At 49.2% G+C, this 17,257-nt stretch overlaps 1 protein-coding gene across 1 annotated transcript in view; it reads left to right on the forward strand.

Moving 5' to 3' along the window:
* The first annotated feature begins 228 nt into the window (after nt 1-228).
* LOC120908410 (sestrin homolog) overlaps nt 229-17,257 on the forward strand; it is a 31,650-nt gene continuing 14,621 nt past the window's right edge. Inside the window, exons 1-2 of the mRNA XM_040319373.1 lie at nt 229-469; nt 4,051-4,851. Of these exons, the coding sequence (XP_040175307.1) occupies nt 4,801-4,851 (51 nt within the window). The 5' untranslated portion in view covers nt 229-469; nt 4,051-4,800. The remainder of the gene's footprint in view (nt 470-4,050; nt 4,852-17,257) is intronic.

Genomic DNA, 17,257 nt, shown 5'->3' on the forward strand with positions numbered 1-17,257 from the left:
GTTCGGTTCGGGGTTCGCTCTCGTCGCGTTCGTTTGCTGTGGTGGTGCGGTGTTTACGAGCCTTTGTTACGGACCGCGCGGACCACCGGTTTCTGTAAATCTATGTAAGTGTAAACGGGACCGCGGACCGCCGGTCTGTGTGTTCGTGTGTGCGATACAGACAGTAAGACCAGTTCGGCGCTGCGGTCGCTCTCGCTGCTCAGTTCAACAAATGCCGTCGTTGTGAGTAGTTTGGGATCGAGAAGAGCTCGAGAAACCTGCACCGCACCGCACGTACACCGGGGGTGTGTTGTGTGCTTGTGGCCGTAGACCGAAAGAATCGCTTCGAGGGTACGAAGACCAAAGTAAACGGGAGGCACAAAAGCACTGCCTGCGAGTTGGTTTGTCGCGCGAGAGTGTTGGCTAAAACGGAAAAATAAACAGGAAAAACGGTTTTAGTTCAAAAGCAGCGGGCGTTCGTGGACGTGATGTATGTAAGGATTTGTTTTTAAACGGAAGTTCGCTGGATCCTGTGTTGCGATTAGGGTCACTTAGTAACGCGGGCAGTAGTGAGTGCATGTGCATTAGCGTGAGTGCTTCCGTAAAAAGGGACCTAGTGAGGACAAAAGTGAACAAAATGAACGTGCTAGTATCTTAGTGGACGTACTTAACAGCTCCGCTTAGAGTGCTTTTGCTGCCTGCCCCCAACACGAATGCATTCCTTGACCCCTCTTCTTTCGGTACGCTTGCACTAACACCCCACCACCGTCGTTAGTGCATGTGCAGTTGCGGTGCTGCAGTTTTCCGATTTTCACCGTGCGTTACTGTGTGTTCGTGTGTGTGTTTGTAGTGCGTGCACTGATGCGTGTTACTAATGCACCTTGCTGTTTTATTTTTTATCAATATACTTTGTGCAACCAACAAAAAAAACAGGCGATTGAGAGGTTTGAGTGAAAACTGTACACCAGAGACCGGCGCGTACGGACAAACACCACCCACTCACCCACTCGAAAACACAATGAGATGATGAAAAGTGGCCGTGCTGTTGCAGCGTTGCAACAAAATGAACGATTTTCAATGGCGAAAGAATGTGTGTGTGTGTGTGTGTGTGTGTGTGTGATGCGTGAGTGTGTGCACGCGCGGGTTTACTTTTTGCTTCCTTATTTACTCCCTTCTCACTTTGGCACTTTGTCGCTCCTGCTACCGGTGTTGTTAGACACGTGCACGCGTGGGACTGTTGTTCTCCGTGTTGCCGGGTGTGCAGTTGCAGTTGCGGTTGTGGTGCATTTAACAAAAAAAAAGAAGAAAAATAGCTCCATTTCCTCGCTCGGTGCCAACGTTGGGCCTCACAAGCTGATGGGGGAGGGTGGGAGTGCAAATGGACGCCAGGCCAGGGACGAAGATGGCCATCGAGCTGTCACAAAGGTCGAAAATGAAAGTTAAATTTTGTGTGTTTTGCGCCCTAACGCCTTGGTGAGGGTTGTGTGAAAATTTAATTTAAAAGAAAGCCCAAAAATGCAACTGCACCAGCAATGCAGCTGTTGTTGGGCACCCGGTGTATCGGATGACATTCCCAAACACACATACACAATAATGCTTTCTATTGCTCTAGTGTGTGATTTGTGCCTGTTTGGTTGGTTAGGGGACAAAAACAACTCCCAGAGCGGATCACGACCGGAATGCACAGGAAGTGGTTCACCCCACCCGCCCCAAGAGGCAGGCGAGAGCGGTATATACCGTTGCATAGGAATCCAATTATTACGACGATATTATGCTCAGCCGCCTGCTGTTCGACACCACCCACCCATCCCCGTTTTATCTGCCCCAAAAAGGGTATCGTCTTTCCCAGCTGACCCGACCCGAGCAAGGGGAGGAAGGAAAGATGATGTCGCCATTATTATTGTCGCTTCATGTTTTTAACGTTTTTTTTTATTTTGGCAACATCCGACTCCTTCTTTGGCTACCTTCTGGCATACATATATGCTTGTGTGTGTGTGTATGTATGGTAAACCGGTTTGTCGCTGATCGAACATTTTATGGAAGTGAGATACAAAAAAACTCGAAGGAAACCCTAACCGATGGCATAGATTTCTGGTGGATTTTATGGTGATTTTGGGACTGTTCGCGGCCATCGGACCGCCGCTTTCTTCCTGTCGATTATTATTGCCCTAGCGTCGACGATTAGCCAGTGTGGGTTTGGGCCGAGAACGGTTGGCATCACACCGTGTAAAATAATCCTTCCTCTTTCTTGCCCCACCCTTTCCGCCCAGCAAAAAGGGGAGCTGCAAGGTTGAAAAGGGAAAATGAAAAGAAATCTAATTTTAAACCAAAAACAAATCGTTTCTAATCCCTCTTGGGTAAGACACACACACACATACACCTTTTTAGCCGGTTCTTGTGCGTGTGGATTTATGCCACTCCCTTCGAGTTCTATGCTCACTCTTTTGGTTACAAAAGAGTTGTTCCTTGTAGGAAAACATAACATTCATACTGTTATCGAAATAGAACACCAACCTGGCAACGGACAGTGTGTCGTCTGCGGGCCGCTCCACACACCAACTTGTTGATCGATATCAATAACTTAACCTCACAACGCACACACACAGCAGCAGCGGCCGGCACTCGGAACACTTATCGGCTTTGCTCTCCCCCTCGAGCAAATGATAAGCGCGACCGGCCAGGCAGACAGGCAGGCAGGCAGGCAGGCACGGGGAGAAAAGATGCATTTGGAGCAAATCTCACACCGGGCACGCAGCAACCGACAGGCGAGAGGATGATGCTAATATATGCTCGAGTTGTGTATCGCTGCGCGAGAGACAGCGAACGATAATTGGCATGAGAAGGAAGACGCCAGTGTGCGAGAAAGAGAGAGAGAGAGAGAGAGAGAGAGAGAGAGAGAAAGACACAACAGGAAGGGGGACGCGGGCGGCATAACGCCAAGATCGGGTAAACAACAACCGGCTTCGATGTGCGATGTTGCGGCGGGCACGACGGGTTGTGGTGGTTTGTGTACGCATCTTGCGCCCCATGGAAAGATCTGCACGCGAGGGGAGAGGTTGGCGAGTGAGAAATGCCCACCCCCCCTCTCCCCGCACTCGTCCACCTTGGCTTGGTAGACAGTTCGGTCGTTGTCGGCGGTTTGCCTTCGAAAACGGCAACGACAACGACGACAACAAAACCAGCTCAACAACAAAACGCATCTCTCTGGTGACGGCGCTGTGCGTCCATTTTGTCTCTGTGTGCTGCCACTGGATGCTTCTGTTTAGTGCACAGTGGTAGAGAGCGGACCATCGTTTATCTATTGCCCACAAACCGGTGTGGCGTCCTTCCGCACACACACACACGAGCAGCGAGAAGCGTTCCCTTTAACGCGCAACTATTATCGGCAAACCACTCAAACTACTACAGCACGAACGCTGCTCAACCGCACAAAACACACACCTCCACTCTTTTTGCTAAATATAGCGTATTTTGTCCAACCAACACAGTGTGACGAAGCGGTCACTAAAAAAAACAAGTCCGGTTTAAAGAGCCGCGTTCAGGGTCCCTCCTCTCCCCGACTGTGGGTCCGAAGAGAGATCACGCACTCACGGTGTTTTTTCTCCATTAGACGAATCTCCTCAGATAGAGCCCGTGCGCGTGTGTGAGTGGTGGCCAGCGTTTGCTCGATGAAGCGTCAGCGAGATTTGACAGGATTAATCGAGTAGTAGACCGCTCCGGGGGGCTCGAATCTCGGTCGATCACTGCGTTCGAGAGGGGCAAAAAACAGCGCTCAGGGCGCCGCCGATGGAAGCTGTGAAAACAATTGCCGGCATTGTGTGCTGCTGCTGTTGTTGTGCATTTGTGTGGCAGCTTCATCTGTCAATACTACTCTTGGAGGGACCGCCGATCGATCCCGTCCATCATTGTGTGTTTGTTTAGCCTAGTTTTGTTTTCCCCCATTGCTTAACAGCCGGCTTCGTTCTAATGTGTTTAATGTGTGTTACTTAATAGGCAATGTGGGTGTGTATGTGTGTGCGTTTAGCGTTCCTATTTCTAATCGCTTCTGTTCTCTCTCTCTTTCCTCCACAGCAAGTGTCATTGTATAGTGAACGGTCAGAAACAACTGTGAAGAAGCGTCCATCCCCCATGTCTGTTGTTGTGTACTAAAACAAGCGCCTACGCATACTAAGCTACCGTACTAAGTGTAAAAAAGGGCACTCGTGAAAGTGAAAGTGCAGTCGGTGAAACACACAAGTCCCACGTGCGACAGCAAAAAGGAAGCGAGTGATTTTCTGCCCCAAAAATCAAATCATTCTGGTGCCCCTGGTGTGTGTTTTTGTGCGTGCGTGTGTTGTACTAACAAACGGCACTGATTTCGGTTCCCTTTATCGTGGCTTGCGATAGTGTGTGGTGGGGGCACACGCTGTGTTCTTATTTGTTTGCTGCTTCTGCCGCCGCTGCTGGATCGATTGTTCTCTTGCTGTACACACAGGCGCGCACGCGGAGCTGACAATCGATACCGCGATAAGCAATAGAGCGCCCGCAAGATTGCAGAGTGTTTGTGCGTGCTCTCAATGTTGTGTGAAAGATAGAGAGTAAACAAAAGCAAAACAAAGTGAAGAAGAAGAAACGGCAGAACGAGTGAACGCAACAAGCCTAGACAACGCGCGCCACGCGACGGTTTGGTGGAATTAATGCGTTCGGAGACATCGCACGGAGAAGACGACCCCACGACACCGCTCCTGGTCCGCTGTACGCTGCAGGCTAATTGAACCAATCAGTATCCCCTTGCTTCCTCTCTCTCTCTCCGGTGCCTACTCCAAAAAGTGATTGCAATAAATGTACTCCATGGTGGAATACTACAGCGACATGGGACAAATCGGGCAGGACGTAAGTACTTCCCTTTTTCCAATTCACTATTGACCATTTATAGTTATAAAAAGAGAATCGTTACACCTCAATCGGCACCTCTCTTTCAACTGCTCATATGACCTCCATGGCCAAACCCCCCCCCCCAAACCTCAACTTATCTTCCATGCTCTACATTATGTGTGCGCTCCCCCCCTTTGCAATCTCGCGCTACCGACTTTACCCCGTCGACTTCGACCTTCTTCACAGTACACAGTGCGTGTTCGTGCTGTTGTCTTGCCGCCTGTTGCTAGCCGCCAACTACCCATTCGGTAGAACTTTGGTAAAGCCTCCCGGGGGCCCCCCGTCCCGATAAGAAACTGAACATTGCGCACACGGGTGGTGTTTGAAGGCCTTTGGGGCATTTGGGAAGACACTGGTGTGTGCGTTTGCCTACCATTTCCGTGTTTCCGCACAAAGCGCACGCACCTTCTGCACTTCTCTCTATCCTGTCTGTCTCAATGCACCTCCACCCCCTACCCCCACTTCGATCTCTGCCACCGCGATCGCAGGGCGCAACTCTTGTGCATGTTCAGCACTTTTTTGTTGATAAGTGGACTTCACACAAAGCCTTTATCACTTGCCCGCCTTTTCGCTTCCCACCCACACTCGATTGAGTGATATCGATTTGCTGTCAAGTGTCTGGGCGTGCTTTTGCCTTCTTCTTTTTTGCTGCTGCTGCTGCTGCTGCAGCATGCAGAGGTCGTGAGGTCGTTATCTAACACGCTCTGGGTAGCGCTCCGGTGACGTAGGACTGGGCCGAAAATGTCACAACCGTCGTCGTTTGGTACCGCCGCTTTGTGTGCACAAGAAAAGTGCTCAAAAATTGGACAAAAAAAAAGGTCGACGGATAGCTTCTTCAAGGCGGGTGTGGGTTATAACAACCCCCGCCAGAAGGTAGCAGAACGTGTGCTGCCTTTGGTCGAACATTTGTCATACGTTGTTGATGCAGACGTTTGCTAAAGGTTAACGATTCCCCCCGCGCGCTCTGATCTCCGCACACCTCCACGCTCTGTGTGTGTGTGTGTGTTTTTGCATGACGTCCACCCGCAAACAAACGGCCGATGCAAAAAGAGAGAAGAAAAAGAAAACAATGGACGAATTACTTATGTGCTGTGCCGTTTGTTTGACAACTGCAGCTGATGTGTCTTGAGCGGTCGCACTGTACACACACACACACATGTAGCTCACTACCCCAATGTAGGGGAGGTGTTGTGGGGGTCGATGTCTCGTTAATCCTTTGCTCTAATTGAAGAACCAATAGACCCGGCCCGACCGGGCTCTGCATACCCGCGCTTCGACACGGTGGGGACACGACAAAGCTGTTGAAGCAATTGCCGCAAAATGCGCTTCACCCGGGGGGGTGTACACACAGGGGGTTGTGGACCCTGGCCAATAAAATTTAAGCTTTCCGCAGTTTGGCTTCATTTGCCGCCTGTTGCCCAAGTGAGTTGTGTTGACGATGGAAGTTAAATCCCTGGAGATGCAGTAGGCCCGAGCTGTTGCTGTGGCCGTCGTGCGTTGTGGAAAATTAAAGCAATTACCATCAACGCGCGGAGGGGGGAGGGGGGGGTGGGGTTACGATGAATGTGTTTACCAAAAAGGTTGAAAATTGCAACGCTCCAACAGCATGATTAAGTGACAAGGTCCGAGGCCCCTATATTTTGGAACACAGTTGGATTGGAATTTTGCATTCAAATTTCTATCCAATGACTCGAGTTCTAAAAACAGATTCATCTTGTTCAAGAAGAGCTATTTTAACAGCACGATTCCCTGCACTACATCACGCGAAAAAATCTGCCTTTAAAGCTTCCCATCACACGCATTCCGCCAGTCACGCAAATTTCTTATCAACGCTAGAGCCAAAGCAGATCGATCCAGCATTCCCGTCCGTAATGGTAGGCAGACCATGTTTCGATTGCGCACGCACACACATACAAACACACACACACTTTCTGTGCGAATCTAGGTGAAAAAGTACTTGAACGATTAGCCTGCGCTCCTCCCTCTACTCGCCATCAGGGCTGTCTCAAGTGGCTCGCCGTCTCAAGAGGCGATTGATAAGCGGCAAAAGCAACAATGTCTGGAGCCGATCACGGTTGGGATGGAAACGGTTTTTAAGCTCGGGCCCAACGTTATCGGGCGCGGTGCTATGCAGTCTCGATGCAACGTGTTTTTTGTATCGCTATCATACACACACCATGCGGTGTGTTGTTCCACTTTCTCCTACACCTAGTGACAAATGCGCAACGAATGCAGTCCCCCCCCTGTATGCACCTCCCTGCAAGCGTATGGGGTTGCGCAGACAAGGAGGGATTTAGAAACAATGACGAGGTTGTAGTAGCAAGAATACAAACAAACAAAAAAAACGAAAAAGAAATCAATTGATAAGCACGCGTTTGAGCGGTGTCCATAGAGTGGAGTGGGGTTGTTTTCTTTTTTCTTTGGAATGGAACACGCCGAAGTCATGTCTTTCTCCGGTTGCTAGGCAGGGTCACCAAAACGGTCATCCAACCAGCAGCAGCACGACGGCATAGACGACGAACCTATAAATCGGTGGTGAAGCAGTGAGCACGGAGTAGAAGACAGCGGACGGAGCCAGCAAACACGCGTTTGCCTCCACAGATGTCTATCGCGCCCTGGGCAAAGCGTTCTCCCCCCCCCCCACCACGATAGCAATGCACGCGACCGGCGAAAACGGTTCGATCGCGCGACTCGGCAGTTGTCAAGTGCGTCGCCTTTCCCCCCTTCCTTTCTAGCCCATCTCCCTCTGTGTGTGTGTGTGTGTGTTTGCGCTTAGTCATGCCCCTCCAGCTGTGTGCAGTGGTTTTGTGAGCGGACTTGAGCGCGTCATCAACGCCGCCGCCGCGGTGACTTACTTTCCACGCACGATGATTGTGTGTGCGATCGATATAACTGCCAGAGCTTGTTCAGAGCAGGTTTTTGGAGCATCCAGGGGATAATTCGCACCACTTAGAGCTGTAGCAGAGCAGCGACGGCATCGCTGTCGAGTTCGTCGTCTGTTGCAAGCTGAAATAGAAAAAAAACGTATTAGAAACTTGCATTTTCATCTCGTAATCTGTCTCTGATGACTAATTTCAGCCACGGAGGAGGTCAATGACTTCATCCTAAACCTTATCTGGGGGTGGTCTGTACCTGTACACCGCACCCTTTCCCTTGCAGGCCGACGACACACGCGGGAGAGCTAGTTCCCGAAGATAAGAAGGCAGAAAGGGCGCCTCTAAATTATATCGTACGACCCACACAGCATGACTACACACAGTCCCTCCTCTATCTGGGTTGTGTCTGTGTGTTGATACGTATCTACTGATAGCTAACTATTCCCGCAATAGTGCACACCTAAACGCATCCTCCTTCCCTTCCTTTTCTGCCAACACTGCACAGGCTGTGTTTGCCAACCTGCACCGCCGTCCCACTTGCATTATCGCACTGGATAACGGGGGTTGGGTCATCGAACGACGGGCGGGGGCACAGACACCAGACGATTACATGGCCCTGGCGAGTCTGTCGCGTTTAAGGCGAGCTCCGGCGTTGTTTGAACCACCTTGTTTGAGGAGGGAAATTTCTCTTCCACTAAACACACTTCGCCATACTTGAGAGGAAATACATCTCAACTTGGAGTTTTGTCACGAGGAATGTAAACGCTGCACACAAACACGCACTTGAGTACAATTGGGAGGTTTAAAAATGGGGCGATCCAATTGATGATTGAAAGTAGGTAAGCTTCGCGACCGTACCAGTCCACACACAGACACACCGTTTTTTTAACCGGCATTACGAAACGAAACTTGTCCTGTGTGTGGCAAGTGTCCGACAAAAAACCCAACAAACCCAACAACGGCAGTGCATTGCCCTCCTCATGTGCGCGCGCGTTCGCGCATATGGCTAGCATGGGGGCCCGGCGCACGCAATCACGCTGAACCAAGCTCTCGCGTCGCTAGGCGCTAGTGGCGGCCGTACGCAAGGCAGTACTTGCTTGCAGCAACACCACCACCATACACGCCCGGTACGCATCGTTTAATGGACGAGCAAGAAAACTTGCCACCCCTCCCCGGGTGCTCCTCTACTGACCGGCTCTTCCAATCAGCGCGCTGGGGGCTCGTTGCACGCTGAGGTGGCTTTTTAAGTAGATGCAGCAACATACCTTCATACTGGCCGATGCCGCACCTTACATACAGAGCACGAAAGAGGGCGAGAGCGAACACACGCAGAGGTGACATGAAGCAAGGGCAGTTGGAGATTGGGCGACGGGGGTAAAGTTCAACTGCCAACAGGCACCCGCCGAATGTGCATCTCTCGGGCGTTGTTTGTACTTCAGCAGGGAAGTTTGGAGGGCACTGAAGGGAAGACGACCTGCAGCAGCAACACAACGCTCCAGAGCGTCGGGGTGCCGGGGCAAGTGTACACACACACACATTGGGAGTGGTGTAATGTATACCTTTTGCCTGGTCGACATTGGGAATCGTTTACCGGCTGGAGGCAAACCGGCAAACAGAACTGTGTTGCGTCCATCCCAACGGAGCTCTTTGAACGGAGTTCGTGGAGGCTGACTGAGAGAAAAAAGGCACATAACGGGTCACACAAACCAGGCACGAGAAGGCGGGGGTTTAGGCCTGTTAGCTCTGCTGACACAAATGCTGTTGCCAAGTGCACCAAGTGTACCCCGGGTTGAGATGTGGTTTATCTCGAACCAAGCTGCACATTGTGCCGATAGCAATGTGTTCTAGGGCTTAGAGACTTCAAGAAGTTTCTACTGTATTGCTGTGTTTTGTGTGTTGTGATGAAAACCTTGAAATAGCGTTAAGGCCTTCTTGAAGCACATTCTAGAGTTCACACCGATAGCGATGTGTTAGGCTTACCATTGGAGACTAACAAAGAATAACCTCAAGAAGTTATTACTGAATTCGTTACTTCAAGAACATCTTAGGATATCTATTAGGTCCTCCAACATGTTGAACAATGTTCGGACATCAAATGCTAGCCTCCAACAGTGTCTAATTACTAAATTACATCGATAATCAGCAAGATCTCCCTGTACATTTTGTAAATTTCCCTTTGGAGTTCCTCAGAATCAAACAAAAAATCGGTAAACTATTTCACCTCACCTCCTGAAGCTCATTAGAACCTATCGAGATCTTCACCTGAGCCGACGACCCTTACGTGCGACCTACACCAACGTGTGCGTGCAACAAAAAAGCTTGAAATCCCTTCACCCTTTTGTCTGCTCCCTCATCTCACGACCTAACACACACCCCAAACTGGTGCAACTAGAAGGGAAACCTGAGCTCCCAGTAGGCGGAAGAGTGGCTAATGCCGAACGATAATTACTTAATTGCTGCTGACCTAGTGCGAGAGCGGTGGTGTAGAGTTCGCTAGAGCGTAAACGCGGGTCGGTTGCGCTTTTTTAGAACGTTTGCTCCTATTTTTTTGTTGGTTTGCTTGTTTTGGCGTTGCGTTGTTCGCGATCTTTAAAAAAACACACACACACAATCTGAAGGTGGCTTAGAGCATGGGGAGCAGCCTTACACGAGTTGTTTGTTTTGTTGAATCACACGAACACCTGAGAGCCGCCACGGAACCGGGCTATTGGTGGTGCGCGTTGTGTCTCTGAACCTTTTATTTATCAAGATCACTAAAACAAGGAGTGCCCCCAACTGGATCTCAAGTCTACCCCCACTGTACCCCTTCTTGTAAACCGATGGGTGGCTCTAAGAATAGAACCTGTTCCGCGTCTCCATCACTCCATTTTTTTTTTAACTTGTCGCACGTCTAACACGATCACGACACCGTCGTCGACGTCTTTGCTGGATGGTGTCGGCGGCGCAAGGGAAGAGGGTGGCGTAAGAAAACCGGTTCTGGATCAGTTGGCCAAAGCCGGCCGGACCGGGGGATCAAGTGTAGGTGGGTTCGCCCGAGTGGCAGCACACTTCTTGCCGTGTGACGCATAAGGTCTCGCCGTCGTGCGCTCCACCAACCGTATCCGTAACACCGGTGGAGGTCATCGCTGAATGGAGATTCGCGCTCCGAGTCGTCAGGTTGGGCACAGATTGATTCCTGCGAATGTTGCGGAAGATTTTTTTTTGGCTCCTCCAAAGAGTTACCTCCAATCTGACACCAACGGATTATAGCGAGCTTCTCAATGGTTTGTGACGGGGGCATGACTTTGCTGGATATCTTTGCACTGTCTCCCCTTCGACGGTGCGAGATCCTTCTACTGGCAAGTCCTCGATCCTCGTGTCTCGACTCGCTGTTGAACTGAGAGGGGTGTAGCAATTAATATTCCTCTCACAGCAAACAAACGTACACCGGGGCAGAGTGGTTGGTTGGTTGTTGGATGCCGAAGTACACAATCATGCGCGACACACCATCAACAAGCAGCAGCAGCAGCAGCAGTGTCGGGTCGTGATTGGTCCCCAGAAACCGGTACCCGGCTGCGTGGCGCCTTTTCGCCTTTTCGGAGAGGAAGAACCACGCCGCGGACGACTGCGAAGCGCTCTGCTGGATGAACAGTTATGGTCTCTCAAGGTTACGAATTAATTGGTGTAAATTAAGCTTTATTATCGTCGCTAAATTTGAATATATCTGCCCGCTCCCCGTCCCTCCGTCCCGGGTGCTAGATGGTGTTGTGGACGCTCCATATCCAACTCTGCACGTTACACTGTGTCCTATTTTTGGCCAGTGATTCGTTCTAAAGAGTTGTGTCGTGTGATCATGGAGCAGAGTTGAGTTCGTCGTGTTAAAAGGAGTCAAAAACTGCCACAGCAACGTTTCCTGATCGTTTGCGTAGAATCTACCGCAGAAGGAAGATCTCTCTTGGGGACTAGACAACAGTGCTGGTTTTAGGTTAACGTATCATTAGCGATTATATTACCACTTTACGCCTGACCATCCAATTGTTGGCCAGGGTCAGGTTCGGTTGCTACACGATCACATTACACCCAGTGAGACTGTAGACCTATAGCTATTAGAAAACACTTAGTACATGCTTTTTAGTACACCTCACTGCAGGGAAATAAATATTCCTGTCTTGCGCTCGCTGCCAATGCTTCCTCCAAGCATGAAAGAAGGAAGTATCACGTTCCATTACGCATCAGCGTTAATTACTACACCGACGTAAAAGATAACGATAGACAACGGTTGATAATTGCCGATTAGACACTCTCTGCGCCCAATGATTTGTTTGTACTAAATATTTACACACACACACACACACACACAGACACACACCCAGCACACAAAGGAAGCAATACGACGGAGGTCGTCCCTCGTCGTGACGTCGGACGGCGCAACCCCAACCAAGGCGGGCTATAATTCTTTTCCCGTAGCCCCTTTTTCCTTATAACGAGCAACCACCACCTCCTCCCCTGTCACAAAATGACCAATTTGCTAAAATAGAACTCACTCGTAGTACCACCCCCCCCCTCCACCCACTCCAATCCGCCTTTTTTCTCGGCTCCGAACCGCGATCATGACACCGTTTTCGCGTATTTTCTTTATCTAGGACTCGCGAAATTTATGCCATCCCCTCGTAATCCATATCATGTTGAAATATAGTATCGCTTGCCTTCCCCACTTGCCTTCCTCCCGGGCGGAGTAGGGTTGTTATGTTTTGCGGGACGCTACCGAAACCGCGCACAGCTAAACAAAAATTGCGTTTTTTCCTATTCTTTTTGCGTGCGTGCGACTTGGGTTTGGTTGGCATGACCCATGAGCCCCCTCGTGCCCCCGTTGACCATGGAGGGTTTGATTTATTGCAGCTGGTCCCCCAATCCCTCCTGCCCCTTGAGCAATATTTGTTGTTGTTTGGTGCTTTCTTAGCGAGCGAGAGAGTGAGTGTCCGGCGTTTGTGTGTCGCCCCATTTGGGCGGATGCCGCCAGTGGACAAAAGTTGGCGCGAGTTGTCGATTTTGTTGTTGTTTTGTTTATGAGCGCACTAGTCCGCCGTAGCAGGGGGAGGGAGCTGTCCAGCATCCAAACTTCTTAAAGATGACAATTGTGGAGCAGAGCACATTTGGCAGCAATTAGCGAGGGAAAGAAAAAGGGCAACAATTTGCCTCTATCTAGTCCACCTTGTAGCGTGTGCTTGTGTGTGTTTTCTGCCTTTACTCTGGGGCTACTCGAAACTACTTCAAGGCGAACGTTTTGTTTTTCTCTCTCTCTTGCGCGCGCTCGGTCAACCACAGTGTGTACTAAAAATAGTAAAGGGCCGAACGTGATGAAGGCGATCGCGCCAAAGGCCACCACTATTACGAGGAGGGAGTGTTATTGAAGGAAGATAGCATAATGCCTTCCCCTACCCTTCTTTGCACTGGTACTTCACCGACGAGCGCAATGTAAACAGCGTCATCATCGATATGTGGAGCACATTCCGTCTCATATTGGCGGCCGCAAAAACAGGGTGGGTCATCCTTTCCTTTCCGATAAACCCTGTATAAGCAAAGACCTGCAAGAGACAGAGAACAACAAATTAAAGAAAGATGTAACTGGAAGCTACCGGAAGCTACCGTCGCGGAATACGCAACGGGAGCAGTCGGGTTGATTGGAAATCGCTCGCGCGAAATCGCGGTTTGCGCGAAATGCGTTTGATTATTTGTTGCTGGCGGCAGTGCTTGTTGCCAAACTTGGCGGCGAGTGGGGGTTGTTGTTTGTGGGGCGCTGTTGCAAATGTTTATTTTCATTTCTGTTACCGCTTGTGTGTGTGTGTGCTTTTATTTTTCTTTCAGAAACATATTGTTTCGGGTTTTCCCTTCCCAAAACACGCTGCGGAAACCGTATCATTCTTGCGTGTAAACATAGAACCACCACACACACACACACACACACATACACACGTGATGTCGCTCATTTGTCGGACCGAAAGCTGGTTCAACGAACCCATTTGGGATGGGATAATATAAAAAAAAACAGCAATAAGAACGTGTTGGAAGAAGAAATGCTTCCCCTATCGCTACGCGCCCAATCGATGAGGGTAAAAGCGAGGGAACAAGGTAGAGCAAGCACAAAGGTAGGGGCAGAAGATAAGTAAACCAATCGCTTTTGCGATGTGTGTACTACTAGGCGTGTATCGCACGCGCGGTGGCAATAGTAGTAGACGGTTTGGCGCACACTGGCAATCCGCGCGCGCACTGGCGCAACACAGCGCGTAAACACACGGGCGTCGTCGGGGTGAAAAACACACACACACTCCTCCCCCCTCCCCCAAAAGCTGTTGCTGATGCGGTGTGTTTGCGTAGCACGTGCGTGTGTGTGTGTGTGTACGGCAACTTTACCTCACTGTTTTGTATTTTTAAAAATTTGTGTTTTACCCAACTGTCTCCCTTTTCTTGCCGAAAAAAAAGAACGTAAAAACTGTGCCGAATTGTGCATTACGCCACGCGCCTTTTACTGCGCGTCGTTTGGGAAATTGGCGAGCAAAACAATCGTCATTACCGATGGGAGGACTTTGATGCAATGTTTACGCAAAAAAAACAACTCCAATCAACGATTTTGACCGATAAAAATAATAAAGTAATTCTTAAAGCAGCACAATCTTGGGATCGGAATGCTGCAACCATTACCGATCGAACATCAGTGGTAATGGGAACCTTACTCCACCAAACACCTGGAGAACACCGGCGTGCGTATGTGTCTCGTTACAAAAATACTACAAACGCCTTTTACTAAAAATACTCGTTTACAGTGTGGTGAGTGGCCGGTGAACGGAAAACCGGGGCGTATTTTCCGTCTTTGGTTACCGATACACCATAATGTTAATTTTATTTATTTTTATTCCTCTCCCGCACTCCTTTCACCACCCAAAAAGTCCCACCAAATTGTGCTTTTAATCGAAACAAATCAAATATACGCGCGAGTGTAAAAGCGCACTCAATGGAAACGGGTCGAGCGAAAAGGAAAACATCCATCAACGGGAATTGTGTTGCGAGCAAATCGACGCAATTCAACAACAACAGCATCCTCACCTCACCTACTGCTCCCCCTCCCCCACAGCACCCCTCGCTCACCAACGAATTTCAACAACAGCAAGAAGAAAACACTAAAAAGGCCAAATTCACCACACCATACACAACACACATCGTTTGATGAAAATACAACCCCGTTGAAGGATAAAAAGCGAAAGGAAACCGGCACCACCGATTCAAACCCCGAGTGTGTGTGTGTGTGTGCATGCGGTTTTTTCTTCTTCTTCTTCTCCTTCAGTATGTTGTGTGATCCAATTTTAAATAGTTGTTTACCGGCCCTCTCCCGGTCGCAAGTTGTTGCTTCAGCCGTATAAATAAATACTAAATATAGCAGCGGGCGCAAGCACGGCAATGTTTTCCGTCCGTTCTAAAGCAACAAAACCCCCCTTTTGGTCACCCAAGTGGTGTAGTGTGTGCATGTATGTGTTTATCATGTCATTTTTTGGGTAAAGCGAGCCACCCCCCCCCCCTCATCGATCCTTTTTGCACTCTTTTTGTTTTGCCATACCTGAGAGAGTGCGCCGCAAGGATCTTGACAATATATCTTTTACCATTGCATTAATGGACATTGTGCGTGCGTGAGTATTAACGAACACGTGATTCGGTTCGCGTTGTTCCAGCGCGTTTTTATTTTTGCGCACCTGGTATGCGAGGGAGAGACCGGGTTTCGGGTTGCATAAATATAAACCTTCTTGCCTTGGAACAATTGAAAAATCCTGTTCCCTGCATTAAGCCGGACCAGGACGAGTTGCTACTGCTACTGCTGCGTGGCTATGTTTGGGGTTTTGCTGCCGAAGTTATTTTCAATTTAACTTCCATCTTCGGCAGTGACAGCTCAGGTTCACTTTATCGTTTATTTTGTATTTTAAACCGGACCGAAGATCCAGTACCGGTATGGAATGCATTACAGTAAGGCACGCAATAATTGGGACATGGGATATTCAGGACCTGATTGGTGAATTGAATTTCTCCTGAAGTATCTGCAATCATGAAAAGTATTCGCCATTGAAGATTTTCTGGATATCCTGGGATCTTGAAAAGTATTGGAAATTGAAGATCTTCTGGAGTTCTTGAGATCTTGAAAAGCATTAGTTATTGAGGTTATTTTGGAGTTCCTGAGATATCGAAAAATATTGGTTATTGAGGATCTTCTGGAGATCCTGAGATCTTGGAAAGTATTTCACTGTTCACTGACGCCCCAGTAGGCACTTTAATTCTTCATGAAGTAGATCAATTGAATATCTTGTGTAGTTCCTTGATTGATCAATTGATCATTAAAGATCTTGTGGAATTCCTGGACAATATAGCAGAACCCAAAGTATTTTCATGATCTACTATCCAGAGATCCTTGGATCTTGAAAAGTATTGGTCATTGAGGATCTTCTGGAGATCCTGGGATCTTGGAAAGTATTTCACTGTTCTGCGGACACCCTAGTAGGCCTTACAATATCTTGATGAAGTAGATCAATTGAATATATTGTGTAGTTCCTAGGATCTTGAAAAATATTTCACAGTTGGTCATTAAAGATCTTGTGGACCCCGGACTATATAGCAGAACCCAACACATTTACATGATCTTCCATCGTTCCATTTCGTATCCGATCAACTGTGTACGCCCGCTGACCATCGTAAAACCTCATCATCCTGTCACCCATTATTCGCACACAGGCAGTCAATAAACAAACGAAACGAGATAGCCGCCTGATGGGGCAAGAGCACCAATGTTTTCAATGACTTAAATTGTGTCCTCGATCTCGTGTACACCCGCCACTAAGCGCACATCGAACTTGCCCCCGCGACGCAAAGATTGCAAATGCCCTGGGTCCCGGGTCCCGCCGGCCGGTCACCTTGTCCCCCCCATCGTCAGCATCTTCGCCCATTTACCTTCTTATCTCGCAAGACGACGATTCTCGAGTCGGTTTTGCTCTCGGTAGTGCTTCATCTTTATTCTGTTTGGTTTCTTTCGCTTTCGGTGTAGACGCACTATCGCGCCCGCCGTCCCATTACAAACCGGATCGAAAGCTCAACACACACACACACACCCAATCCCTCTCGCTCTCTCTCCTCATATCCTGTCCTGCCCGGCAGGAGGAGGATGACCTACCTACAATACAGCCGGGCCGTGTGGGGCTGGGGTTTTGAATGTTGCAAACTTGAGCCGAGATTACATCATCCCGTATTTTATTGTGTTGAGGCTCTCGCTCGCTCATTGTGTTGTATTTATGTTTCTTTTTCTGGTGCAAAATTTATGTCCTTTCTGAACAACGGGGAGGGGGGAGGTGGTTGATATAAAAGGAGGGAGGAGGGAAGAGGCGTACCCTGCTTATGATGATTGCAAAGCGTATTAACGATGCGTATTCAGAGCGGTTGAAAGCCGAGGTCGTTCTGCTTCAGTTGCCCACTGTCCG

This window comes from Anopheles arabiensis, chromosome 2, assembly GCF_016920715.1.
Source record: "Anopheles arabiensis isolate DONGOLA chromosome 2, AaraD3, whole genome shotgun sequence".
In the NCBI taxonomy this organism is placed as follows: Eukaryota; Metazoa; Arthropoda; class Insecta; order Diptera; family Culicidae; genus Anopheles; species Anopheles arabiensis.